Source organism: Pelodiscus sinensis, chromosome 2, assembly GCF_052426305.1.
Source record: "Pelodiscus sinensis isolate ZL-2025 chromosome 2, ASM5242630v1, whole genome shotgun sequence".
Lineage (NCBI taxonomy): Eukaryota > Metazoa > Chordata > Testudines > Trionychidae > Pelodiscus > Pelodiscus sinensis.
In genome coordinates, this window is record NC_143053.1 from 117,943,098 (window position 1) to 117,970,522 (window position 27,425).

Here is a 27,425-nt window from a genome sequence, read left to right on the forward strand (position 1 = left end):
AGGAATGCCATGCTAGGAAAATCCAGCATCTAGGACAGGGATGGGCAATAATTTTTGATGGGGGATTTTGACATTTCAGGAATTTGGTAAGTGGTCAAGGGTGTAGTCTTCGATGGTATTAATGGAGGAGGTGCAGTGTCTGGGATGGAGGTTGGGTGCAGAAGGGAGTCTGGGGTAAAGGATTGGGGTTGCAGGAGGGGATGTGAGATCTTTAATGAACTGAAATTATATAAAGATGTCAGGAAAAGAAAGAGCAGTGCACCATAATATATCATAGGCTTTGCTACCAGCACCATGTTCTGAGAGTAAGAAATCTGTTGCCTGTTGGTATGGGAGATGCAAAATGATCAGTGGCCATCTTATTTCTGGAAGACAACAAAAGCAGTACTGTTGGTGTTTTAGACAAAAAATAAGACAGATATTTCACCTACCTGGCTCTGTATTTAGGCTCTTTGGAAACCAAGATGTGAATGCTTCTGGCTGCTGGTGTAGGCCAGATTCAGGCACAGGAGGTTTATTCAGACTAAATGTATTGGCTGAACTTGATCCATACAGATCCTCTGTACATCCTGTTATCAGATCTGCAGACCTTGCCCCAAACACATTTGGATTGTATGGTTGTTGTTCCCATATTGGAGTTGCTGCACTGGATGGTGTTGGTGTTGGTAGTGGCGGTTGTTGTAAATGCTTGTAATTGGTCATGTTACTATAGGGACTGGCTTTTGAGCCTGTATTTGCAGCTTTCAGATATGATTCATTCGTCTGTGGAGCAGCAAATGGCTTTGCAAATGGATCAAAGGACACCCTTCGTCTTCTTTCCTCCTCTGTCTTTTCAGCACTGTATACCAGAGGCTGGCTTTCTGAATTATCCATCCGGCTGCCATAATTATGATAATTTAATTCATCCTGTAGTTTTCTTTCTAGGTTCAGAGAGGCCTCAAAGGCGATCTCACAGCTCTCAACAGGCTGGTTCTCCAGATAAGGAGCAAACAAGGCTTCATCCACATTGCCAGTCATGAGACTCGGTGAGCTATGTAGGGAATTGGGCTGATCTGCAGCATGGAAGGGAAATTAAATTCTTTAATTATCTCATAATGTAAAGGTACAATTATCATTTTCAATTACATCTCCACAACAGAACTGTAGCATCTAGCATCTTCAAATTAAAAGCAGGTAAATAATTCATAACATGCAACCAAAGGTAATCTCTTCGGGTATGCCTACACTAACTCGTTAATTTGAGCTAGGTAGGCAAATCAGGGAACCAGGGTTGCAAATGAAGCCCGGGATTTAAATATCCCGAGCTTCATTAGTATGTTCCCATCCAGCCGCCATTTTTAAATCCCCCTTAGTCCGAACTAACTGCCCGCAGCTACATGTGGCAGTTTAAAGTTAATCCGAACTAAGTCCTTAGTTCGGATTAACTGTTACTCCGAGGACTTTAACTTTAAACTGCCGCGTGTAGCCGTGGGCAGTTCATTTGGACTAAGGGGGATTTAAAAATGGCGGCCGGATTGGAACATGCAAATAAAGCCCGGGATATTTAAATCCCGGGCTTCATTTGCAACCCCGGTGTCAGCCGACGGTCAGGGAAATGTGTGTGTGTGTGTGTGTGTGTGTGTGTGTGTGTGTACGCGCGGGCGCGGGGAAAAGGTTTAACGTCCGTGACTTTACTGCTAGGACTGGGGTCCTGTCGCAGAGGGCAGCCAACAGGCTGACAGACGCCCTGGGCCCATAGGAAGAGCCTATTACATCTCAGATTTTAGCTGCTAGAATACAAGATCCCTTCGCAGAGGGCAGCCTAGGAAAGACTGAGAGATTCCCCAACGGATCTGTCACCTGGGAGAGACACAAATCCAAACGTCCAAGCTCTGCCTATACCTGTCCCTTATGACCGGCTGAAGTTCTTTTAAATTGTGCTTGGTTCTGTTACAGCAACTGAAGGAGTCAGGTTAAAAAACCTTAAACAGTTACAGGTTTATTAAAAAGACTTATAAAAGCATATGGTTACAATGGCTATTGCTCTCTTTCTTAACTGCTAGCAAGTATAGATCTTAAAAATGGTTACAAAGAAAATAAAGATAGAAAATAGAAATAATGGTACCAAGTGACAGCTTAATCTTTAAAGAGCGCTAAATCTATGTGTACACTTAAGACAAAGGACCACATCCAGGTACAATTTTTACCCCTTTCTGTGCCTCTCGACTCCAGCATGTCAGGCCAGGGCCGGTCCCTCAATTCCTAGGAAAGATGAATACGAGGTGGGCGTCCCCATGGAACCTCGGGAGGTCAAACACCAAACCCGACCAGCAGATAGATGGTAGATTGACACTCAGAGTAAATGTGCTGCTGGACCCATCTTTATACCCCTGGGGGCCCGCATCCTCTTTCTTATCTAAGATTCCAAATTGTACTGGTCCGTTTGTGGCACCAGTTCTTACAAGCAAGTTTCAAGTTAATTTACACTTGCAAGAGAGAGAACTAAATTATGTGTACTAGATATTTTTTTACTGGGCGAGAGATTCCTCCCCCCGCGGACGGCTGTGTGTTCGTATCAATATGGGATTTTAGTCAAGGGCACTCCTCAGCAGGCTCTTGGTCAGCAATTGGCATATCTCTGTTTACAGCCATTCACGGTCACAGCAGCCTGCATATCCTGAGCCTCCTGTTCAAGGCTTTTACTGTTCTGTGTGCCCTGTATGCTCCAGGCAAGCAAAGATGGATGTTACAGGGGGGTTTCTGTCTGGCTACACCCGGTTCCCTGATTTGCCTACCTAGCTTGAATTAATGAGCTAGTGTAGACATACCCTTCTAGAAAAGATAATGCTGTATTGTACATTTTACCTTTATTTGGAATGATCACAAACTACTCTGTAAACTGTGTGTCTGACCATACTGAAATCAATGACAAAAGCTCAGTGACTTCATTGTTACAGGATTGACGCCTATAGGCCAATAGTCACTAATTGGCCAATTGCGATCAACTAATGAATCTTGGAGAGTCTCCCAGTCGATCACAATTGGCAGGCTCCCTGCTTGCCCTCTCCCCATGCCACCAGCCTATTCCTGGGAGTGGCCAACACAGCCCTGCAGCTCTGTATGTGTGAAGCAAGAGTCTTGATGTGTTGCTCCTGCCTGCAAGCACCACCTCCCGGAGGTCCCATTGGCCAAGAACAGGAAACTGTGTCCAATGGGAGCTGAGAGGCAGGACCAGTGGAGAAGGGTAGCGTGCAGAGCCATGTGCCCCTGCCCCATAGATGCGTTGGCTCCTTCTGGAAGTGGTGTGGGGCCAGGCAGCCAGGGAGCCTGCTTCAGCCTCTTTGTGCCACCAACAAGGGGCCACCTGCGGTAAGTGCTGCCGGTGGGAGGCCATACTTCAAATCCCAGCCCCCTCCTGTAGCCAGCACCCCATACCACCTCCTGTATCCCAAGCTCCGACCCTCCCACAGCTAGCATCCCATACCTCCTTCCTGCACCCCTCCCCCAACTCCTCTCCAAGGACCAACACCCCATAATGCCTCCTACACCCCAACCCTGTCTCCCCTCTCAGAGCAAGCACCCCATGCTTCTTGTACCCTGAACCACTTCCTGCAGTTCAAGCCCCAGCCCTAAGCCCCCTCTCAGAGCAGGCATCCCATACCTCCTCCTGCAACCCAACCCCCTGCCCCAGCCCAGTGAAAGTGAGAGAGGAGAGATGGGCATGGCTTGGGGAAAGAGTGGGACCCTGGGAAAGACAGACAGATGGACAGACAGATGGACACACAAATTCTCTCAGGGCATGTCTACACTACCACCCTAGTTCGAACTAGGGTGGTTAATGTAGGCAACCGGAGTTGCAAATGAATCCCGGGCTTCATTTGCAACTCTGGTTGCCTACATTAACCATCCTCGTTCGAACTAGGGTGGTGGTGTAGACATACCCTCAGTTATATAGTAGATGTACAAAACTTGCATTCAAAAATAAAACCATGTGAAACTTTAGAGCTTATAAGTCTACTCAGTCCTACTTGTAGTTCACCCAATCACTCAGACAAACAAGTCTGATTATAATTTGCAGGAGAATCTTGCCTGCTCCTTGTTTACAGTGTAATCAAAGAACAGTTGTTCATGTGGCACTGTTGTAGCTGGCGTCACAAGATATTTAGTACCAAATGCACTAAAGATTCATATGTCCCTTCATGCTTCAACCACCATTCCTGAGGATATGCTTCTATGCTGATGAGTTCTGCTTTGATAAAGATCCAAAGTAGTAAGGACTGAGCATGTTCATTTTCATCATCTGAGTCAGATGCTACCAGCAGAAAACTGATTTTCTTTTTATGGTGGTTTTGCATGAGAGCATTGCTCTTTTAAGACTTCTGAAAGCATGCACCACACCTCTCCCTCTTAGGTTTTGGATGGCAGTACAGATTCTTAAACCTTGGGTCGAGTGCTGTAGCTATCTTGAAAAATCTTACACCGGGACCTTCTTTGAATTTTGTCAAATCTGCTGTGAAAGCATTCTTAAAAAAAGCATGTGCTGAGTCATCATCCAGGACTGATATAACATGAAATATATGGCAGAAATGGGTAAAACAGAGCAGGATACATACAATTCTCCTTCAGGGAGTGCAATCACAAATGTAATTAACGCATTATTTTTTAAAAAGCATCATCAGCATGGAAGCATGTCCTATGGAAGTTGGCAGAAGCATGAAGGAGATATGAATGTTTAGCATATCTGGCAGTGAGTATCTTACAATGGCAGCTACAAAAGTGTCATGCAAATACCTGTTGTAACTTTCTGGTGACATTGTACATAAGAAGCAGGCAGCAGTATCTCCTGTTAATGTAAGCCAACTGTTTGTCATAGTGATTGGCAGAACAAGAAGTAGGACTGAGTAGACCTGTAGGCTCTAAATTTTACATTGTTTTGTTTTTGAGTGGAGTTATGTAACCCCCCAAAAACTCCACATTTGTTATACTTTCATGCTAAAGAGATTGCACTTCAATATTTATATGAGGTGAATTGAAAAATATTATTTTTTGTGTATCATATTACAGTCCATATATTTGTAATAAAAACAATAAAATAAAGGAAGTACTGTACTCTTTGTATTCTGTGTTATAATTGAAATCAGTATTGAAACTGTAGAAAATCATTCACAAATATTGAATGTGTTTCAACTGGTAGTCTATTGTTTAACAGTGCGATTAATCATAATTAACATTTTAATCACGATTAATTATTTTTAGTTAATTGCATTAGTTAACTGCCATTAATCGATGACCCTAAACTAAAGTCAGGTTTCTTTTAATGTTCTTATCATGGTAAATTTCAAATTAGCCTTCATGAAGGTATCATTCTATACTTTTAATAAACTTTGATTTTCACTCTCTGGGAACGTCTAAACTACATTCCTCTTTCGAAAGAGGAATGTAAATGAAGCTGATCAAAAATGCAAATGAAGTGTGGATTTACAAATCTTGCGCTTCATTTGCATAACTGTGTGAGAGCACTTTTTTGAAAAAGAAACCGCAATCTAGATGGTGTTCTTTCGAAAAAAAAACCCCGTTTTTCAAAAGAACCTGTACTCCTGAAAAAATGAAAAAGTGTACGGGTTCTTTCGAAAAAGGGTGGGTTTTTTTTTTTAAAAAAAACCCCGTCTAGATTGTGGTTTCTTTTTTCGAAAATCCCTTTTTTGAAAAAGCACTCTCACGTGATTATGCAAATGAAGCGTGAGATTTGTAAATCTATACTTCATTTGCATTTTTGATCAGCTTCATTTACATTCCTCTTTCAAAAGAGGAATGTAGTTTAGACATAGCCTCTGCCTGGCTTGTTCTTGAATTCAGAGAATACATTTTAATATAGAACATTTCATGTCTATGAGCAAAAAGGGAAGAAAGCCCATGATTTTCACCTTAACCTTACAGACAAATTCTTTCCTTTGATGGGGGCACATAGCTTTTCTTAAAGACAACAAAAGTTTTTCTTGAGGCCTGAATTGGACTGTTTGAATTCTAATTTAGAACTCTTACTTGAGAGCATTCTGTAACATCACAGTACTGAACAAATATGTCAAAACTGTTTTTTTACCATGTTACTTGTTTGTAGTACAGGCAGTCCCCGGGTTACGTACAAGATAGGGACTATAGGTTTGTTCTTAAGTTGAATTTGTATGTAAGTCGGAACTGGCTCCAGATTCAGCTGCTGCCACTGAAACTGACCAGGGGCTGACTACAGGAAGCCGGAGGCAGAGTTGCTCTGCCCCCAGCTTCCTGGAATCAGCCTGATCAGTTTCAACAGCTGCTGACTCTGGAACCTGGGACAGAACAGCTGGGGCGCTGCCCGGTAGGTTCCCACAGGACCAACCCGGCAGCACCCCAGCTGCTCTACCCGAGGCGTCCCGCAACAAAATCCTGGTCTGCTCCCCCCCCAGCACACCAGGGAGACCCGAGCAAAGCCGCACAGGCGGAGGGACCCCGCCGCCCGTGTGGCTTTGCTCCTTTGCCCCCGAGCAAAGCCGCACAGGCGGCGGGATGCTGCCTGTGCGGCTTTGCTCCTGTCTCCCTGGTCTGCTGGGGGGGTCCAGCAAAGCCGCTGGACCCCCCCAGCAGACCAGGGGGACAGGAGCAAAGCCGCCCAGGTGGCGGGGGTTCCGCTGCCTGGGTGGCTTTGCTCCCGGGCAAACGAGCAAAGCCGCCCAGGCGGCGGCTTTGCTCGGGTGTCCCTGGTCTTCTGGGGGGGGGTCCAGTGGCTTTGCTGGACCCCCCCAGCAGACCAGGGGGACCGGGAGAAGCTTTTCTCGCCCCAGAGGACACGGGTGGCGACCCGCCGCCCATGATCTCCGGGGCAAGAAAAGCCCTGTTCGTAAGTGCGGATCCGACATAAGTCGGATCCGCGTAAGTCGGGGACTGCCTGTATAAGGCTGGACAGGAAACCCTACTGAGATTTGAAGGAGTTTACAGCATCAACATGGAGCTTGCAAACTGTCTTGTTGATACTGGGCATCACTGAAAATAATGAGGCTCAAAAAGACCACTGAAGCATTAGCACAAAGCTTGTATGGGACTGGATAGTCAGGGTATCAATAATGATACATGGAATGTTGACCTATTTCTAGGACAGTGGTTCTCAAATTTTTTGGCCCATGGCCCACCTGGCTCAACACAAACCTTTCCATGGACCAGAAGTTGCTAATGGAAACTCTCTGTTAATTACATAACTACACCTGAGCCATTTTGCTAGTGCAGCAGTTAGGGAGAACAGTTTAATTTAACCAATAAGAAAGGAAATATTAAACAGATTAATTGCTTTAATTGGGAGAGCTCTCTCGCGGTAGCCTAGAGTGGGTACATGAGTGATCTTATAGCAGGTCAGCTCCATTGGTATAGCTGTGTCGCTGTAAGCTCGCTAATGTAGACATAGCTTCAGGGTATGTCTACACTGAGTTTTAAATCCTGGGCAATAAATCTGAGGTTCAGGATGGAGTCTGGGCACAGAAGCCTCGGGAGGCTGCAGAGTCTAAACTGTTCTTGCTATAGCATGAACTTGGGACTGTACACCTGTGGCCAGGAGCCTCAGAGCCTGGATTTTTAAAAACACAAGCATATACATGCCCTTATACTGCCACTGGCTGCCCTGTGTCTATTAAAGAGAGGTGCTTAATCTGCAAAGCTGTCAGTCTAGCACCTTTCACAAACACCACATTCACACCAAAGTTTTTAAAGGATGAGAGAATTTGTAACATGGTGCTGCCACATACTAATGCATTTCTTAAGAAAACGTACGTTACACATTAAAAGTGTAGCCCTGCTGCTGCCCTACTTTAAAATCCATTCCCTTTGCCAAAGAACGGCATGAGTTGGGCCTATCCTGTCTTTGGGGTGAGGGTTTGTCAGGGCAGATGACAAGACTGATCATGTATTCTAATTCAGATATGGTCTGAGCAGAAGAAAACATTCAAGGAGTTTTTACTAGATTTTCTAATATTGCGTTACATGTTTGTGTGTGAGGTGTACACCTGCTTACAATGGGATATGCATCTCACATTGGTCCTCTAAAAGCTGAATTAGGCCAAGTGGGCCCAATCAGCCAATTAGGCTACAGAGGACTTTTTGAGCTGGAAGAGGGGAAAGGGAACAGAGGGGGCTACTGGGAAAATCTGCAGTCACTCCCTGGAAAGAGGGAGGAGTGTGTGAAGGCAGCAGAGATGTGCAGTCTGTAGTTGCTCACGGGGAGGAGGGAGTGGTGAGACTGACAGACCCAGAGAAGGAAGGGAGAGTCAAAGGTTAGGACAGAGCTCAGAGAAATGCAGCAAGTTATAGGGTGGAACAGACCTTGACTGCTGACCAGAGGGTCCCTGAGCCACAACATGGGACACAGAATGGATCCATGTTCCCCAACCAGCCACATGGGAAGTGCATGGGAAGACTACCTGAGCCTGTTCAGAAGAAGAGACATCTTCCTTTCTCCTCTCTTCCTCCTCCCCCACTGGAAGGAGAAATCACAACAGTGATGGAGAAGCAAGGGTGAGTCACAAAAAGTGAGAGATCGGCTGCAGACAGACAGAGGGGGAGGGATGGCTTGCTGGGGAGAGGTGCTGACCTGGTGAACTATCTCCCACAATGGCTATGAGAAGGTGCCAGACATGGGATAAGTAGAGCACCCTCTCAGATTGCCACATCTGAAAAGGAATTAACTGAAGCCTGAGAGCTCGGCTAGTACCTCCTGAGAACACCTGCGAAAGAGAGGTCAGTTTGGAGGAGGTGGCCCAGGAAAGAAGTCTAACATGTGTAAGGGGACTGTTACCCCTTACTAAAACTCTGTGGGAGTTTTTTGGTTTACCAGCTTCAGAAGGGGAAGGGTTCATGAGACTGACAGACCCCAGAGACAATGGAAAGCAGTCAACACTCCAGCTCAGCCTGACTGACAGGTTGTAAGTGGGGATTGTTCTGGCTCTGGCTCTGAACAAACAAGCTGTGTGCAGAAGAGGTCCTGCAAAGACAGAGAGCTGAAAGAGGAGGACAAGAAGAAGTCCTGCAGCGACAGAACCAGACACAGACAGGCCAAGCAGTGCAGACCCTGTGTTGAGCAGCAGACTGGCAGTGCTCAGAAAGCCAAAAGGAACAGAGAAACAACACAAGGAGCTGGAACTGGCCAAGCAGCACAGCCTGCAGCTGGATGTGGTGAGCTACTGGGACCTGCAAAGTGTGGGGAAAGGCTCTGGACTGGGAGAGGGGTCTGGCCACTTAGAGACTGAGGCTGTGTGGTCACTGCCAGTGCAAGCGTGTCCAGCCTGCAGCCCCTTGCAGCACATCCAGGGCTTCTAAGGAAGAGACTGTGAACTGTCCTTACACTCTGCAGACTGCTGTGTTGATGTCCCTGTGCTACAGAGCAGGGCTGTGTGTTCCCATTTAACCATTCTCATTGTTTCTTATTCTATTCTCTTTAATCAGTTGATGTTTAATAAATTGTATTTGCTTTGAACCTTATGAAGTGGTCACTGGGCCAAGAAGGCCTGCAGTGTAAAGAGAGCACCTCGGAGTGGGGACACCCTAACTCCTGCCCCTAGTGACTACAAGGTCAGGGATTAAGCCCCAGGAAACCTGGGCCCAGCCTTGTTGGGGTTTCAAGGGCTCTGCTACTCAGGAGAGTGGAGGGGGAGCCCTCAGGATCAGGGAGCCGTGGGGTAAAGGAAGTGGGAGCGGGGACTCAGATCCTTTCGCTGGTTCATTTCACCGGGGTGTATAGAAGCCAGGAAAGTTCCCCACAAGAGCGGGACCATTCCCCCGCTTACACATGCTCTCTGAATGAGAAAGGATTAGCAAAAAGGAGCAAGAGAAGTAAACCTGGGAATGTGCGAGGGAAGATTAGCTCTGCTGGTCAGTATTCTGAGACCAGGATGAAGGATTGCAAGAACCAGAAAAAGACTGAAATCACAAGCCACGTAAGGGTGGGAGTGGTTTAATGGTATTCTTTTTGTTTGTCACTGCTTGGCAGAGAGACCCCAGGAGGAGCAGAAGACATATGAGTTGACTATATATGATGTACCTGTCATAGTGGTCATGATTTGGGATTTGAAGGATAGAGGTGACCATGGAAGGAGTGCAACACAAGGAGAACTTGGCCAGGTTCCCAACATGAGGAATCATCTGAAAAGACCATACCTGGAGGGGGCGTGAGGGGGGGCACTCCAGGATAGGGCCTGTTACACAACACTACAGATCTGACCTCCTGCTAACAGGGCACTTCGGAGAAAGAAGTACAGACATACATTTTCCTTACAGACATAGTGGTATGGCCACATACAATTTTATACAACTATATAGTTCCTTACAGCTGTGAAACACAATCCAGGATGACAGTATATGTGACACAGGAAGGAACAGATGAATGGAGTAATCCACTACCAGTCCCATGGTGTCCAAGGCAGAATCAATAGGAGAAAAATCTTAAATCAAGTGACACATTCTATTTTTTCACTTTAGTTTTTCTCAGGGCACTGACAAGGCTGGATTGAGAAAAGGAGATTACTACAAAATCGGATATTATGCAATTGAAGCCTACAAATCAAGCAAACATTAGTTTCTGTGACTAAACAGAGGGCAGGTTGAGGGATGTTATCAATGTGAACATGTAATTTATTTAATAATGTGACAATGGACAAATCAAGTATAAAACACATGAAATACAGATGGAAAGAGAATATACTTTCTGTGTCGTAAGACAAAATCACAGTAGCTTAAAAATAACCTTCTCCCCTCCCCCCAAAAAGATGAGTGTGGAAAGAACAATTAAAGGATAATGTTTTTGTGACTTGCATGTTTGAAGAGCAAATAAATTGGATGTTTTTATTCAGTGCTCGAGATTCTCTCCTGAGTTGTGAACCATTGGGTCTGTTTGTAACAGCTTTACTATAATAATAATAAAATTCATTCTATTTGTCCCCAATATTACCCCCAGCAGGCAATATGAAATAAGGTGTTAAAAAGTGACTGGTAATAGTCACCTGTTTGTGCATGTTCATCATTTGGAGGTTCTGCGACAGAGTCTATCTGAAGAGACTGCATCCTTTTCACAAGTTCAGATGGCCCAGGGTACACTTTCTGTACATAGGAAAAAAATCAAGCAGCAGGTGAAAGCTTAAGCAAAGGAAGCATCTTTACTGCACTGTAGAAACAAAATGCATTCTCACAACGAGTGGCCCAAGTGAACAGCTTGCACAGCTATCATGTTCTTTGTTGGGGGAATACTTATGCCATCACTTTGCAGGGATTGTTTACCAAGGAGGTTAAGTTTATAAACAAGCAATATCTGCTTTCCAGGAAGGCAGGAATTATTACTATATAAATATCAGGCATGATTCTCTGATCTGGCCCAATTGCACCCTTACTCACACTGGCTACTGCCTTAGGCTGTGTCCAGACTCAGGGGTTCTTTCGAAAAAAGTAGCCTTTTTTCGAAAGAACTTCCCCTGCGTCCAGACTCAAGCCGCGTTCTTTCGAAATTATTTCGAAAGAACGCGGCTTTTCTTTCGATGGCGGTAAACCTCGTTTCATGAGGAAGAACGCCTTCTTTCGAAAGTTCCTCTTTCGAAAGAAGGCGTTCTTGAATGTAAATAGGGCTTCCTCGAAAGAGAGCATCCAGACTCGCTGGGTGCTCTCTTTCGAAAAAGCGGATTGCTCTTTCGAAAGATCCACCTGCAGTCTAGACGCGATCTTTCGAAAGAGGCTCTTTCGAAAGATGCTTTCGAAAGAGCCTCTTTCGAAAGAAGCCTGCAGTCTAGACATAGCCTTAATGTATGAGTAATCCCACTAGACTAGACGGTGTGACTCACTGCACTGGTTCCAACTCTCAGCTTTACTTCCAGTTTTATCACACTGCAATCAGTAGGACTGTTTGCAGAGTAAGGTGCTGTTTAAGGTAAAGGTAGCAAAATCATGCCCTATTTTATGTGCTTACATGTGGAGCTTAACTGGAAAAAAACATCCATAGCTATGGCCTTGTTTGGACAACAGTTTATGTGTGGGATATCACGACAGGGAGTTTGGTGCAGCACCTCGGAAGGAATGTTTCATAGCGTTTCACTGCACTTTCATCTTTTCAAACCCTTGTCTTCATTTTGCAGGGCCCCAGGAATAATCATTTTTACCCTGGCACTTCGATGTTCTGGTCATTGATGCCTTTTTAATGTCCTTGCTAAAGTAAAACTTGAAGTCAAGTGCAGTTTTACCAGATTATGGACTTGACCTCTTGCTCTTATTTGCACTCAGGAAGTCATTAGTTACTTTCTTACCAGGAAGTCTTTCACAATCTAAAAACCAACAACAACCTCTTCCTGTAAATGCATCTTGATCTCAAATAGTCAAAGTTAAAAACTTCATTTCAGACTTCTCTTTGATGTAATTGTGTATTATCTTGCTCCAGGAAAAGGCTCATTGGTAAGGAATGCAGCATATTCCACTCTTGTCTGATTTCAAAGGGAATATTTGCAGAGAGTGGTGCTACTCTAAAATCAAACAGTAAAAGGCTACAACACAAGTAACAAAGCTGTACCAATACATAACCATATTAATCTGCTTGCATGTCATATCCTTACTTCCTGTTTCTGTCTTTAGACCCTAAACCCTTCAGCGCAGGGATTGTCTCTTGTGTGTTTGTGCAGAACCCAGCACAGTCCTGACTGAGAGCACCTAAAAGCCCCATAATATAATTATAAAGCATTTACTACTCAGAATTAGTATGGGTGGTAGAATCATTTCCAGTAGAATACTTATTGTGTGTTTTGTCCACTTTATTTTGCAACGCTCTACTGTCTTGTCAAAGGGTACTGGACACATCTTCAAAGTCACTGTATGGATTTTCCAAAGCAGAAAATTTTAAATTATTCACCTTGTAATTTCAGGGTCAGGGAAAGTACTTCATAAAACATGGCTGTGTAGCAGAACAGCAGCAATATAGGGACACTTTCACATATTAATTTTAAATATCAGGGGATCCAGTCCCTGTTGCCTCTATATAATTTATACTTTCATTTTGCTGTTCACCCACACCATCAGGCCCCTGATGTCAGTAGTACTACGCCAATGAGTAAATGCTTTCCAGTTTGTAACTAAGGGTTCCATAATCTGGCCCAAAGCATGTGTCAGAAACTAAACTGGCTTTCATCATTATTTCAATTCAGGAAAGCCATCCTTCTGCACAACAGTTTGCAAGCTACATCCAGAGAGAGGAACAGGGAATCAAGTTATAGCTGAGGGAGGACTCAAAACTTTGCATTTCCTATTTTTTTTAAGATTACAGTAGTGCTTACAGATCTCAGCCAGGTTCAGTCCTGTCTGTGCTAGGTACTATATAAACATATAGTAACTTGTAAGTATTTAAAAAATTCAGCAGTAGCACCTCAAAGTATGGACTCAATTCAACTTGAGTCCCACAACTTGAACTTGAGTCTGACTTAAGTTGCATAGGTGACTCGACTTGAGACTCGACTCGGGTTAATTGTTTGTGACTTGAGACTCGACTTGAGACTTGCTCATTTTGTTAAATCGACTTGGTGAAAAAATTGTCTGAAAATGCCGATATCGATATTGATGGCTTGTACAAAAGTGACTTGACATTTTTTAAATTAAGACTTGAGACTTGAATAGAAAGTAACTTTAGGGACTCGAGACTTGACTTGAGACTTGAACTGTAGTGACTTGAGACTCGACTTGGACTTGACAATGACAACTTGAAGACAACACTGCAATTCTGTCACCTTAACTCATGTTGAATAGCTGGCTCAACAGTCTCTTTTGATTTTAATGTCAATGGAGTAACACTAGTATAAAATGAATGCAAATGTGATTTCAGCAGGACCTCTAACAGAGAAAAGTTCTATTGACTGGCAATCAGAATCTAGTTTACAGGGCTTTTATACAGTTAACATGGGCTGGACTCTACCCCCATATTCACACTGAGTAGAACTTTACTCCACGAGCAGACCTATTGGAATCACTGGGAGTACTTGTTGAATAAAGTATTACTCAGTGTGAGTAAGGGTGTTAGAATCTGGCCCCGGGCATATGCATTTGTTGTTGTTTTAAACTTACAAGTTATGCTAGGAAGCACATGGAATGCTACTTACTTTTATCTTTCTCACATCATCTTCAACAATTTTTTCCATTTGCTCATGGTAAAATGGCTTGTATGTCTGACTAATTTCTGCAAGAAAGCAAGATTTGGGGAAAGTAGTTTTAAAAGGCAAATATAAATGACTGTGCTGCTTAATTTGCTTCCACCAAAACATTAAGCAGTTAATTACATACGTTTATAAACAGGTGTGGGCTCATAAAAATGTAAGCAATATTAGCAGGGCTGGCTTAGTCTTAAAAGAACATAATAAGAACTGAATGTTTGTTCTCTTTAAAGCAGTGTTTCTCAAAATGGTCCATAGACCCACACTGAGAAAGCACCTAGTAGGCCACTCTGGTTTGTTTACTTACCGGCTTTGCAGCCACAAAGCCTTATGGCTCCTATTGGCTTTGGTTCACCATTTGCAGCCAAGGGGAGCCACCGGAAGCTGCAGCCCAGGTAATGCTACTTTCTGCAGCTCCCCGTCGCTACAAATGGCAAACTGCAGCTTATGGAAGCCACGAGGCACCGTGGCTGTGGAACCAGTAAATAAACAAACCAGATTGGCCCAGTAGCAGCTTTCTCAGGGTGGGTCCACAGACCCACTATTTAATTATACCTACCAGCTCAACTGTAAAGCCTGCACAGGCTATGACTTCAATAAGACAGAAGTCAACAAAGACAGCGAGTGATAGCCAGGTCCTCTAACACCATTAGGCTTTGCTTCCGATGTTGTACTCTATAGTGTCTTAGCAAGACAATGCTACAATTCTGTCTAGCTTCTAGAACCACAGAGCTCTGGATACCAGGTGGCTCCCAGGACACATACCCTTTCCACATAATCAGCTGTATGATGGACCCCTATTCTTTCGGATATCCCCTCTATGATGCATGGATGAGAGCAGGTTTCTGTGCCCTTCCAAGCACAAGGACTGCAGTTTGGGACTGGCTCTTTTTCAGGGCATGCAAAAAGAGGGAGAAGCGTTTCCCCTCATTCATCCCCCTTATCTCACCTGGGCCACAGGCAGACAAAATTTGCAAAGCACCTCATGTACAAACCATATCCCAAATGGAGTGCCTTGCTCCATGAACGGTCCTATTGACTGAGTCTCCTCATAACAGCTGTATAATAATACCTATCTGCTCTATGAAGTGTTTTATCATTGCCCCCATTTTACTGATGGGGAGAAATTGAAGCACAGTACTTGTACAGACCTGGGCTGTGTCTACATTGGCACCCCTTTCCGGAAAAGGGATGCTAATGAGACTCTTCGGAATTGCAAATGCTGCGGGGAATTTAAATATCCCCCGCGGCATTTGCATGAATATGGCTGCTGCTTTTTTCCAGCTCGGGGTTTTGCTGGAGAAAAGCGCCAGTCTAGATGGGATCTTGCGGAAAATAAGACCTACTTTCAAGTAGGAATAAGGGATCTTCTGGAAAAGGGCTTATTTTCCGCAAGATCCCGTCTAGACTGGCGCTTTTCTCCGGCAAAACCCCAAGCCGGAAAAAAGCGGCAGCCATGTTCATGCAAATGCCGCGGGGGATATTTAAATCCCCCACGGCATTTGCAATTCCGAAGTGTCTCATTAGCATCCCTTTTCCGGAAAGGGGTGCCAATGTAGACACAGCCCTGGTATATTAGCAGTAGAATATGCAGGTTGGAGAATGGGATATCAAGTATGCCCCTAACAGGGTACTTAAGAGCTAAATAAATAAATTCAGGGGTGCATGTTTGTGCAATGAACTTTTAAGCTTGCGCACACTGCAAATCAAACAGTTGCCTGAAGTATCAGTACTGCTGCCTAGGACTAATACTTTTAGATGCAGTAGCTTTTATGTTTTAGTCACCAGCGTACTGAGGATAAGGAAGAAAGGGCCAAGAAGAAAGAGCAGAAGCTGACAGTACAGCTACATGGCTGGGAGGAGCTGCTGGCGTTGTGTGGCAGCACCACATTCCTTTCCTTTCCTGGGAGTCGAGCCCTGAGGTTCAGTGGATACCAATATCTATGCATGGAAATGTGCATCCGCGGGTAGAAATTTGTATCCATACAGGGTTCTTGCTAGAAGCTTCATTCAAAACCCATTCAAGTCAATGGAAAAACCTCTCTATTGACTGACGCTACTAAAGGAGAATTAGGTAGCTAGCTCCAGGTTATGTCTACACTACAGGGCTTTATCAATAAAAAGGTATACAAATAGCATTCTGCAATTTGCATACCTTTTTCTGATAGTTTTTTTGGAAGAGGCTTTTCTGAAAGTTGGCCCTTCTACACTGGGCCAAATTTCGGTAAAGCCTCCTCTTTCGGAAGAGCCCTTCTTTCTCATGGGAGGAGGAAGACAGGGTTTCTGAAATAGTGTGTCTGCTCTTCCACAAAAAAAAGTGGAAGAGCAGAGACGTTCCTTGGACCTGGCAGAGTTTTTCCGGGATACTGGTATCTTCTAATATCAAGCTTTTTGTGACTATAAACAGGAGTCACCCTATGGTGCAAACAGGGTGACGGCACCTCAGTTGAGGTAGGTCAACAAAGCTCCACTGAAGTCAATGAAGATGTGTCAATGTATTTCTACAGAGGATGTGATGTTGCCTGAAGTTTATTCTGAATTCAGGTCATGGACATAACTTCTGTGTATGATTTATTTTCAAAATAAAAATTAGTTAAGACACAAAAACCTGTTACAAACAAAAATTATTATTTTTCTCAAAGGAAGAATCAAGTTCATTTTGCCATATTTTATCAACACTGGCTACGTCCAAATAAAAGTAATTCTGAAGCAATGTTTTACCTGCAAAAGTTGGCCGATTCTTTGGCTCTTGCTGCCAACACTGCTGCATTAGGTCGATAATTTCCTTTGGACATGTGTTTTTAATTTCTTCTGTATTCGGCCTGTCCCCATTCATGATGCCAAAACAAATGTGTGTTTCATTTATAGCATCTGAAAAACAAAATCTCAGATCAGAAGCCTAATCACAAGGTTTTGCTACCATAAAAGGATCAACTCATAGGAAAATGGAGAATGGGAGATGGTTTCTTTGTGTCCGTAAAAACAGAAAATGCCCCCAGATACACAAATCTGCTGACACATGAAAATGCTTACTCTATGGCTCTGACATTGAAACTTTTACTCATGTGGAGTATTATTTACAACGAGTTCACTAGGGCTTACTTAGATGAGTGATTCCTATGCAATATGAGTTAGGGATGCACAATTGAATCCTCCAGGGCTTGATTCTCAGTTGTTTTGTTCTGGTGTTTGGAGGAAAAACAGAGATGTGTGGCTCCAAAGGCAGCTTACGCCATTTTACTGTTCCTGTATTCTGGGACTGTTCAGGGGTCTAGTCAGCCACCAATAAAAGCTGGAGCAGCTCTTAGTCTGCTCCAACATCTCTCTGGCTTCCCATGGCGTTCTGTGCTAAGGATGGGAGCAAGTCTGGCAAGGATCCCTTAAGCCAGCTCTCCAGAAGTCCAGGAGGTCCACTGCACTGGACGGATTCTCCTGGAGGTTTCTCTGGCCCCAACTGGAAGAACTTAGCATAACTGAGAAGTAGGTGTTCAGTGAGCAAACACAAGACTGTTGGACATAACACTCTAACGATATGCTTACACTATACAGACGATACCTGCTATAGCTAACCAGATATAACTGTGTAGCGTAAGTGCAACCTACCTTCACAGAAGTTTTTTCTGACCAAGAGTAGCTACATCAATTAAAGAATTCTTCTATCAACATAGCTGTGTTTACACTGGGAGTTAAGCTGGCATATGTCAATCAGGGGCTTAGAATTTTCACATAGCAATGTGATCTAACTTGTAAGAGCAGAGCAGGTCTAAGTGAAAATGTTGTAGGTAAAACTTGCGTCTTCCTTTTGTAAATATGGCCCAGTCAGTATTTAGTATCTGGTACAGGTTTCAGCACAAACAGGTTTGTAACAGGCAGTTAATGCAGTGTGTCATACAGTATAGTCAAGTTGAGTGTAGTATCAATATGGCAAAATGAGGTTATCACCCCCCTCCCCGCAGATAAAATGTGATTGATGCAACAGAAATATGTAGAAGGAGAGGAGTGAGAAAGAGAGTAATAAAAAGATAATGAACAAAATGTAAACAAAGGTGGCATTGGTGTGGGGAAGAGAGCTATACAGAATAGGGATGTAATCGTGTAATCAATTAACTGATTAACCAATAAGCAAAAGCTTATAGGTTAATGCTATAGACTACATGCAGTTTTCTCTCCTCCCGCCACCAGTACATTTTTTAGCAGGCTGACCAGCAACCCAGCTCAGTCCTAGCTTTTGTCAGGATAGGGACCTACCCCTGCTGTGGCTCTGCATTTAAAGTGTATTAGGAGCCAGGAAGCTCGGCTCCATTCTGGCTCGCACCAGGCCTTGGAGCTCAGATCCGACCCAGACAGGGACTGCTGCCACCTCGTACTGCTGCCTCTTTATCAGAGGCCACAGCACAGAGTGATAGGCAGCCGGTCTGCAAGGTCTGGCTCCCCTCACAGACTAGCTCCCACCTGGCACCTCATCCTGCTGCCTCTGATACAAAAGTAGTAGTGCGGAATGGCAATAGGCTCTTTGGGAGTGGGCCGGAGCGCACTGACTGCCAGACCCACTCTGGGGACTATAGGATAGTCAAGTAACCAATAAGAATTCATGAGGTTAATTGACAATTCAATTAACCGATATTTAACATTCCTAATACTGAATTAATAATAGTATTAATACTGAATTAGGAATTAATAGTTTAGTAGAATCTGTGACACATGGGGATCTAGCAGAAACCAGTCATTTTACTAGCAAGCGTTCCCATTTTATATATTCATGCAGATTCTAGGCTTTTACTAATCAAGCAAGGCCTCAGTGAAAGGGAACACAAGAGTTTAAAATGGACATGGTTCTTCAAATTTGAAATCAGTCTGGATTTCAGAATGACAGAGCATCATCACTAATGCCTGGGGATGAGGTATTTCAGAAATGAACACCAGCTTTATCATTCAGAGAAATGTGTGACCAGTTACGAGAAGGCGGTCTAACGAGAGGTACTGCTTTCAGCTCTCACCAAACCTCCAAGTAATAGGAGCTTAGTGGTTACTTGTCAACATCATGTAGAACCACCACACAGTATGGTAGATTTGTCAGTTTCTGCTCAGATGAGATCCAGATTTGCTATAGCAGGAATAATGTAGTTCAGGTATGAGTGTCACTGGATAAATAGGTGAGGAAGCTGATGGCCAATCCTAACCTACTTCAAAGCAATGCTCTGAATTTCCAATATTCACTAACATTCACAGAAAATTCTCAAAGGAAATACAGTATGGAAAAGTAAAAGGTGCTATATTATAATGGAACTGATCTTAGGTGTTTTATGGATGTTACAAATTCTACTACTGGTCCTCACAGTGACTCCTTCCATGAACTTGGGCAAGTCACTTAACCTATCTGCCTCCATTTCCCCTCTGTAAAACGAGGGTAACGACAATGTAGGTGCACTGTGAGGATTATTTAGGCCTTGCCTACACTTGGAAATAATCCTCATTTAGCACTCAGTGGCCAACAATTGTGTAGTTGCATCAATGGTAAACCTTTAAATATAGACAAAAGCAAGCCATTGTTTGCACTGACAGAGCTAATCTGGGTTATCACTACTTCAAGTAGGAATAAACTTCAATTAGTTCCATCAATTCAATCTACATACCCTTGTCCACCAGTGAAAGGGCAGTACTGGTGCAGTTGGACTAAGTACTGGTCACTGATTCCTGAATACACACTATTAGAAGTGAAGGGAAGGACTTATTTAACACTTATAGGGTGTTTTGCAAATGTTATGTCAGGGGTGGGGAACCTTTTCTGGGTCGGGGCCACTGGCTCACATAAAAATCAGCTGAGGACCACACAAAAAAAATCCCTAATTGACATGGTGACCAACTGAGAAACAGAAAGACACTCCCCACATTCCCCTTGCACACCAGAGCCTAGGGGACCCGGGCTATGAGATTTTGTGTGCACCAGCATCGCAGTGGGGGGAAGGAGGTCGGAGCACCAGCACAGGCTCCCCAAAGCAGGGGAGGAGGGGCTGAACCTCAGCGGCTGGATCCAGGCAAGCTGGGGGTCACATCTGGCCCCCAGGCCTGAGGTTCCCCACCCATGTTATATGATAATATTAGAAATCTAAATTGTATAGCTTCCTCAAAGCAAACTCATTTAGCAATACAGGCGTATTCCAAGTGACGTACTTTCATATGGCTCTTTGTTGGCAAAAATTGCCCAGAGAACTATGCCAAAACTGTAAACATCTGACTTCTCCACGGGTTTTGTGTTAACGGAGAGTAAGTGCTCCGGGGCCATATAGAAAAGAGTGCCAGCAGTGCCCCTGGATGTGCTCTTGGAAGTGCTTTTGATTTTCCTCTGCCGACTGGTCTCTTCTTTGGTCAGTCTACTCCAGCTTTTAAAGCAGGCAACTCCCAGATCTGCAATCTGCAAAACAAATCCAATCAGAGCTACTGAAAATGGAGAATGTATCTAATAAATTGTTTCACATATTATTCAAAGTTTGTAAAATACTGTATCATGGAATGCTTATGGAAATGACTTATCTGAAAATTCAAACTCTTCAATAAGTGTAACCAAAGAGAACAAATGAAATCATATTTTGAAAATCTATGTGAATTTGATGCCCGAATCAAGCACTGTTGCCAACTCAAGACACATTAAGCCCCACCCCCTATGAACATGTGGAGACATTATTATAATACAACTTTGTTAAAACACAACTTGGCTTTGCTTAGGTGGATGAGACCAAACGGGGTTATAATCACAAGAGAACTGAAGTTCAGCGTGAAATTCAATCCAGTGTGGGAGATCAACATAAGATCCTCTTCCTCAGAGAAAATGTTAGCCTCTTTAAAACCAGGGTTCAAATTCAGAAGCACGATGTAAGATTATGTAACATGGATCCCCTCTTTATATGCACATTCTTTTGCACTAGCTGGGACTCCCTTACACTTTCACATGTAAGGGAGAATAAGGGTATCTAAGCAAGTGTGACAGCTGCTGAGGAGCCACAAGAAAGCATAAAATTGAATGCGTTCAAGTAGGGATACTCAAGCACCACTGTCATGGTAAGTTCCAGAACAAAACCCTTCGACAAAGATGGGGTAGCCTACTTCAGTTTATGCCTTCTTACTTCCCCCCATTAGCTGCTTTTCTTGTAGCACTTCTCTTTTCTGGGCCCTAACCAATTTAGCGTCCCCTTGCAGGCATGCTGGCTTCTCCCATCGTGATTAGACTCTGAAAAATGGTGGTGATTCTGGCTTTAGGGCACACATCCCTCAGTTCAGAAGGGGTGAATCTCCAGGGATTCAGTTTTAGGGCTCAGTCTTTCACAACCAGACGTGTGCTATCAGCTGCCTGGATATCAAAGCCCAAAGGTTGGGGTAAGATTTGAGAGCTACCACAGAAAGCTACCTAAGAGAGCAGGTGCAGCCCGGAGAAGCCTCTTTTGAGGAGAACTGGGAGCCAGTGCATCTCTGGAGCAGCCAGTGCACGAAAGGCTAAGGGAGCTGGAGCTGATTCGTATTCAGTGACACGCAGAGCCCTGGGGATCAAGTCAGAGACTGGAGCCAGCTGGGAAAGCACCTCCTACAGGCATCCTCCCGCTCCTTGCTTGGCTCCTTTTCCTCGACAACTCTGCCCCGGCTCTTCACACTAGATCCACTGATATCTTGGCTAGGTCAGTTTTAACCAGGACAGTGATTTGAAAGGACATCTGCACTCTCCTTGGAGATCTACTTAGAGACTTGCTCAGGCTCCCCCCCTCCCCTCTCCGCTCCTCCTTCATATACATACAGAATTTATTATAAACTTTTCTTCTGGTTCTTTACGTGACACTGCCCATCTGTTATCAATGTACAATGCTAGGAAAGCTTATTTGGACATCGGTGAAACCAAATAATCTTTCTTTGAGTACAAGGTCATGCTGGGTAGCCTTTGACAAGAGTTTAAAGACTAGAGAAAATTGTTTAAAATGTGCTATCAGTAGCTTCAAAGTGGAACAGTGGATTTTATCTCACTTTTGTACATAATCAGTGCAGCAGCTCTGAAGCTGGAGCTGTGGCTAATAGCATTGACATAGTTTTTCTCCCTGTAAATTAGCATAACGCTGCATCCCCACCCACCGTATCCTCTTCCAGGTATGTGGCCTATGAACCTTGCTAATGGCTCCCAACATTTCTAACCCAGATAAGATTAGCATAGGCCTAGAAGAGAAATTAACTAACTCCATCCCAATTACAAGGGGGTTTCAACAAGGCTGTCCTTCAGTCCCTTTTAGCATTAAAAGAGCATCAGTATCCCCTCCCCCAAATTATGAATCACTTTGTCTTATTCTATGTAGACAACAAGGTTCTGTCTCTAATACCATTGTGTTTGAAGCATTTATTAAACTCATTTGGTTTATATTGTCAATGAGAAAGCATCTTTGATAGATTATTCACAAACAGAAATATGGCGATGGAATGATCCCCACTACTTCTAAGTCTGAAAGGGATTCAGAACAAATTTATTAGGACGACGCTTGGTCTCCCAAATAATACCCCAGCTGTTCATAGTGATGAGACAGGTCTGAATTCTATTCTGTCCAAAGTGCAATACAGAGATATTAACTGTTGGCTTTGTATTCATAGCATGGGCTCACAGCACTTGTCAAGGTCAGACTTAGCAGACTAGCTCAGTAGGACTTTTTCACGTCAATTTGTATTCTGAAGGTTTAAGTTCAAAAATGTGAAATCCATAATCTGGTCAAGAATAAAAGATAGCAATAAGCAAATATATATGGCAGAGATTTCTATTTCAAATATGTCTCCTTGGTTCCTCCTTGTTAAAAAGACTCCTGGGTATACCAGATATTTAGACAGTTTGTGTAATAACTTGCTAAAGAGGGCCAGTAGGGTTCTCCATTTTTAATCAATGAATACATCTTACTTAGAAAGCTGTAACCATATCTGTCCATGAGATTTAGGGAATCATTTATTAAATTGTAATCTGTGTTGCCACGTGAGGTCAAAATGGCTTTCTGCATTTTTTGTCCTGGATGCCTTTTTTATGCCTTCTCAGAAAACAGAATATATGTTAGGAACTGACCACATACTGTGATCCGAGCAGTTGCTCTATTTGCACGAGCAGCTACTAAAATAAGGAAAAGGCAAGTGACATGATGGTCATATATGGTTTAATGGTGAATGTACTTTTTAATTTTAATTTATAAGTATTTTAACGTCTTACAATTTTAGATTGTTTTAAGTTTCATTGTAATACCTTTGGGTTTTCTTAGCCCTAAGGGAATAAATTCATCAGAGATACGTCACTATTAAAAACCTTCGTGTTCCTTAGGCCAAATTCAGAAGTATAATGTATATGTATAACATATATGGGTGAATATAAAGGTACATGTTGTAGAAGACTTATACCCAGCAGTGAAAGAAACTTAAAATTTCTTACAGGGACTGTCCTATTGCAACCCAGGTTCCTGCCAGCTCTTTAAATAGTTCTCTGCTGGCTTTTGCTGTAGCTCGGCCAGCTCTTCTTGCACCCGCTTACTTTCCCCTCTGCTTATACCAATCCAAACTCTATCTAAACTCCCTTAGGCCCATCTTCTTCAGAACACTGATTCATCCTTATAAATGTTAGCAGTGTTGGAGGACCTTGGTCAAACTGGTCACCAGCTGCTGCTTTAACACCACCATGTTTATCCAACCCGCTCAGAACAAGTCTGACTCATCTCTGTATTTGGCTTCAAGGCTTTAATGTGGCTCTGCGATATGTTTACATGCATGGAACCAAACTAAATGCTTGTAACTAAGATCAAAATGTAAGTCTAGTTACCCAATTACATTTGCAGTGTTGATGGGGGCTTAGTCATTTGGTCCCTTTGCAGTTAGCTTCTCTTATCCTCTCTTCATGTTGTGCAAAAGTTTTTGTTTGTTTGTTTGCTGTTATCTCAGTCTTGTCATGTCACATGAGCCAATGAAGTGACAAATATCAAACAGAGCTTTCCTTATGCAGGACTCATTAAATAATTGCAAGTAATGATAGGGGAGACTATTTTAGTAGTTCATCTTCAGAGGACATATGTCCACAGGATAAAAGACATTGGATGCCACAGATCCTACTCAGATTTTCTCAGCAGCAGGTACTGCACATAGGGAATTTGATTCAAAGCACCTGAAGTCAGTAAAAAAACTCCAGTTGACTTCAATGGACTTTGGATCAGGTCCACAAAACACATCTGTGAAGGTCTGTGTCATTGCTTTTCTTCTTTAGCTGCTGGCTGACATCTAAAAACAAGGAAGAGAGGGAAAGAGAAGCACAAAAATGAAAAAGGTTAAAAAAGGGAAAGTGCAGGAAGAGGGATAGGGCAAGAAGAGAAAACACAGGTGAGACAGAAGCAAATGTGTGAGCTTTGTCATAAAGCAGTTTGATGTGATATTCTGGTATTTCTGTTTTGTCTCAAGTTGTTTTTGTTGAAGTTTGTCTAAAATCAGTAAGTAAATTAAGGAATAAATAATCAAGTGAGAAAAGCCAGTATTTTCTCTCTACTTTCCATCCCATGTACTTTTGGCATAGACAGATAATGAATATTGAAGAATTAGCCTATTGGTGGGCCACTACATTTTAAAGATGGGTCACTAAAGTTTTGATTTTTTTTATCAGCGTACTGGACTACTAGTTTATTATTCCCTGGTGTAAACCCCCACCTACATGGGAGGAGCTTCACTCTATAGCCCAAATCACAAGAGTTCTGTAATTAAATTCTATCAGTACCTTAATGTGAAAGTCATCATCTACCAGGATGTTTTCTGGCTTCAGGTCTTTGTGTACCAATCCCTGCTCGTTTAAATAAAGCATTCCTTCAATGATCTCTAGGATAAACCGCCCTTTCACGGACAAGGGAATAGTGGACTACAATGAAGAAAAGAAAATACAAATTATTAAAACTACTGAATAATACATCATTAAATGAAACAAAGGGCCATTATAATATTCCTTCTCTCTGGTTCCCACAACACCTTTGCTAAAGCTACGAATTAAAAATCATTGAAATCCTTCCTGTAGCTAGATTCCACTCAGTTGTACCAGAGTAAATCTGGAATGATTCCACATTTACACGGGTGGAACTAAGATCAGACACAGGCTATCTATGATTACTCCTCAGCAGCTCTCCACACAACTCTCAGGGTATGTATATGCTACCACCCTAGTTCGAACTAGGGTGGTAATGTAAGCAACCGGAGTTGCAAATGAAGCCCGGGATTTGAATTTTCCGGGCTTCATTTGCATATTGCCGGGAGCCGCCATTTTTAAATGTCCGCTAGTTCGGACTCCGTGCCCCGCGGCTACACGCAGCACAAACTAGGTAGTTCGGATTAGGCTTCCTATTCCGAACTACCGTTACTCCTCGGTAACTTACTATGGGTTAAATACTGCCCTACTGGCTCATAGTATAAATTAAAGGAGATATACCGCAGGGTTTTTTTCCTCAACTTTCCCCCAACCTTTTTTTAAAATTTGTATTGGTTTTACTCAAAAAATTCTTGGTGCTCCTCATAAAAAAAAACTGTTTGGTGTTCCTTGGTCTTAAAAAGTTTAAGAAACACTGTCCTAACCAGACATAAATAACCTTTCAATGGCCTATCGCTTCCCCCACACCATGTGCAGTACCATAGCAGTTCTGCTGCTTTTAGAATCAGCTGTAACTATAGAGGGAGAGGTTCCATTTGTGCCTCAAGCAGGACAAAAGGGATTCTGCATATGCAGATAGGGTTGCCAAATGGTTTAACCAAAAATACCAACCCCTTCCCCCCCCCAAAAAAAACACAGGGAAAAAAGTTTCTGATGAGAAAAAAAGAAGGGGGAGACCAAAGTTGATGAGAACCCTCCCCTCCTCCCCAGCAGTTTTTAAGAAAAAAAAATCAGCATGGCCACTTTAAGAAGAGGCTTTTTTGCCAGTGGCCATCTTGTTTTTCTGCTCCAGCCACAAGACAAGCCCTTTTGGAACCAAGTAAGTGGGGGGCTGGGAGGGTGTCCGGGGGGCCTGGCGGCGGGTCCGGGGGCTGGGCCCAGTCGCTGAGTGTGTTGTAGGCTTGCCAGGTGTCCGGCATTTTCTGAATTTTTTTACCAGACAGGAGGTGAAAATACCTGACTGTCCGGGTCAATACCGGACACCTGGCAACACTATATGCAGATATTTCCTTGTCCCTTTTCAAACTTCTTACCAACCCTGACTGGAACGTTTGCTTTCACTTCCCCTTATGAATAATGTATAAACAACATTTCACCCATAGACAGTTGGTGAACATAGGGCTGGGGGAGGTAAGCCCTCAGTCACGCCTCTTCTGCCGAGGCCCATCCCCATCGGAGTCAAGCTGTATGTACACACTCACCCCACTACCATGGGGAGGGAAGGAAGGCGGGTGGGAGGGCGTGCAGGAGCATCCAGGTCTCCCTGGCAGAGCATGGGGAGGTCAAGGAGCAGGTCGCTCCAGCCTCCCCAGCTCCAGAGCACAGGGAGGGGGGAAGGCTCATGGTTCCAGCCTCCCCAGCCCCGGAGCATTGGGACAGGCATTGGGGGCAGCAACACTCTGTCCCCAGAACACCTACAGCAAGCGTTCTGGGGTTGGAGTGTGGGCAGGGGTAGGCTGGCGGTTTGGAAAGACTGTGCCTTCCCCCACCTATCATATCGGCCACCCATGATTTCACCCATAACCCTCCTAAGCCAAAGTTTACTGATTATTTTCTGCCAAATAAAAGCAGAGTAAAAGCTCTAAAAAGCCCTGAAAAACCACTATATCTTTTAAGTGATTTTTAAAGATACTCAGAAATATTAACTTCCTGCAATAATAGCTGATGAGTCCATGCGTGAGAGATTATTCAGTTCACTACTCACTGTTTTTAGTACTTTCATCAAGTTTCCCTTGTGCACATACTCCATCACCAGAGAGTAGTTCCCATCTTCCAGAATGATGCCTAGTAATTTCACCACACGATCGTGACTTAGTTTGCGCATAATCCTGCCTTCTTCAAGAAGGGAAGCATTATATCTGTGAAATGGATACTACAGAATTACACTGTGTGCAAATATCCAACTGGTAAGAGCACAGTAAGGCATCAATATCCTTCTAATTCATAGTGAAATTGATGGCCAAAAAAGTAATCTGACCTCTGTAAAGTGGGCCAAATTTTCAATTGGTTTAAAACCACTGAATTCTGTTTACACCATCTGAGCCTCTGGCTTGGTAACTTTTATACAGGCAGTCCCCGAGTTACGC

The 27,425-nt window shown here is 43.5% G+C and overlaps 1 protein-coding gene across 5 annotated transcripts in view; it reads right to left on the reverse strand.

The window, feature by feature from the left end:
• RIPK1 (receptor interacting serine/threonine kinase 1) overlaps positions 1 to 27,425 on the reverse strand; it is a 48,442-nt gene that overhangs the window by 6,444 nt on the left and 14,573 nt on the right. For all 5 annotated transcript variants that reach the window (XM_075921325.2, XM_014581443.4, XM_075921324.2 and 2 more), the window contains 7 exons: positions 27,044 to 27,197; positions 24,922 to 25,059; positions 20,337 to 20,577; positions 16,887 to 17,036; positions 14,115 to 14,191; positions 10,995 to 11,091; positions 432 to 1,052 (listed from right to left, as the gene is read on the reverse strand). In XM_075921325.2, the coding sequence (XP_075777440.2) occupies positions 432 to 1,052; positions 10,995 to 11,091; positions 14,115 to 14,191; positions 16,887 to 17,036; positions 20,337 to 20,577; positions 24,922 to 25,059; positions 27,044 to 27,197 (1,478 nt within the window). The remainder of the gene's footprint in view (positions 1 to 431; positions 1,053 to 10,994; positions 11,092 to 14,114; positions 14,192 to 16,886; positions 17,037 to 20,336; positions 20,578 to 24,921; positions 25,060 to 27,043; positions 27,198 to 27,425) is intronic.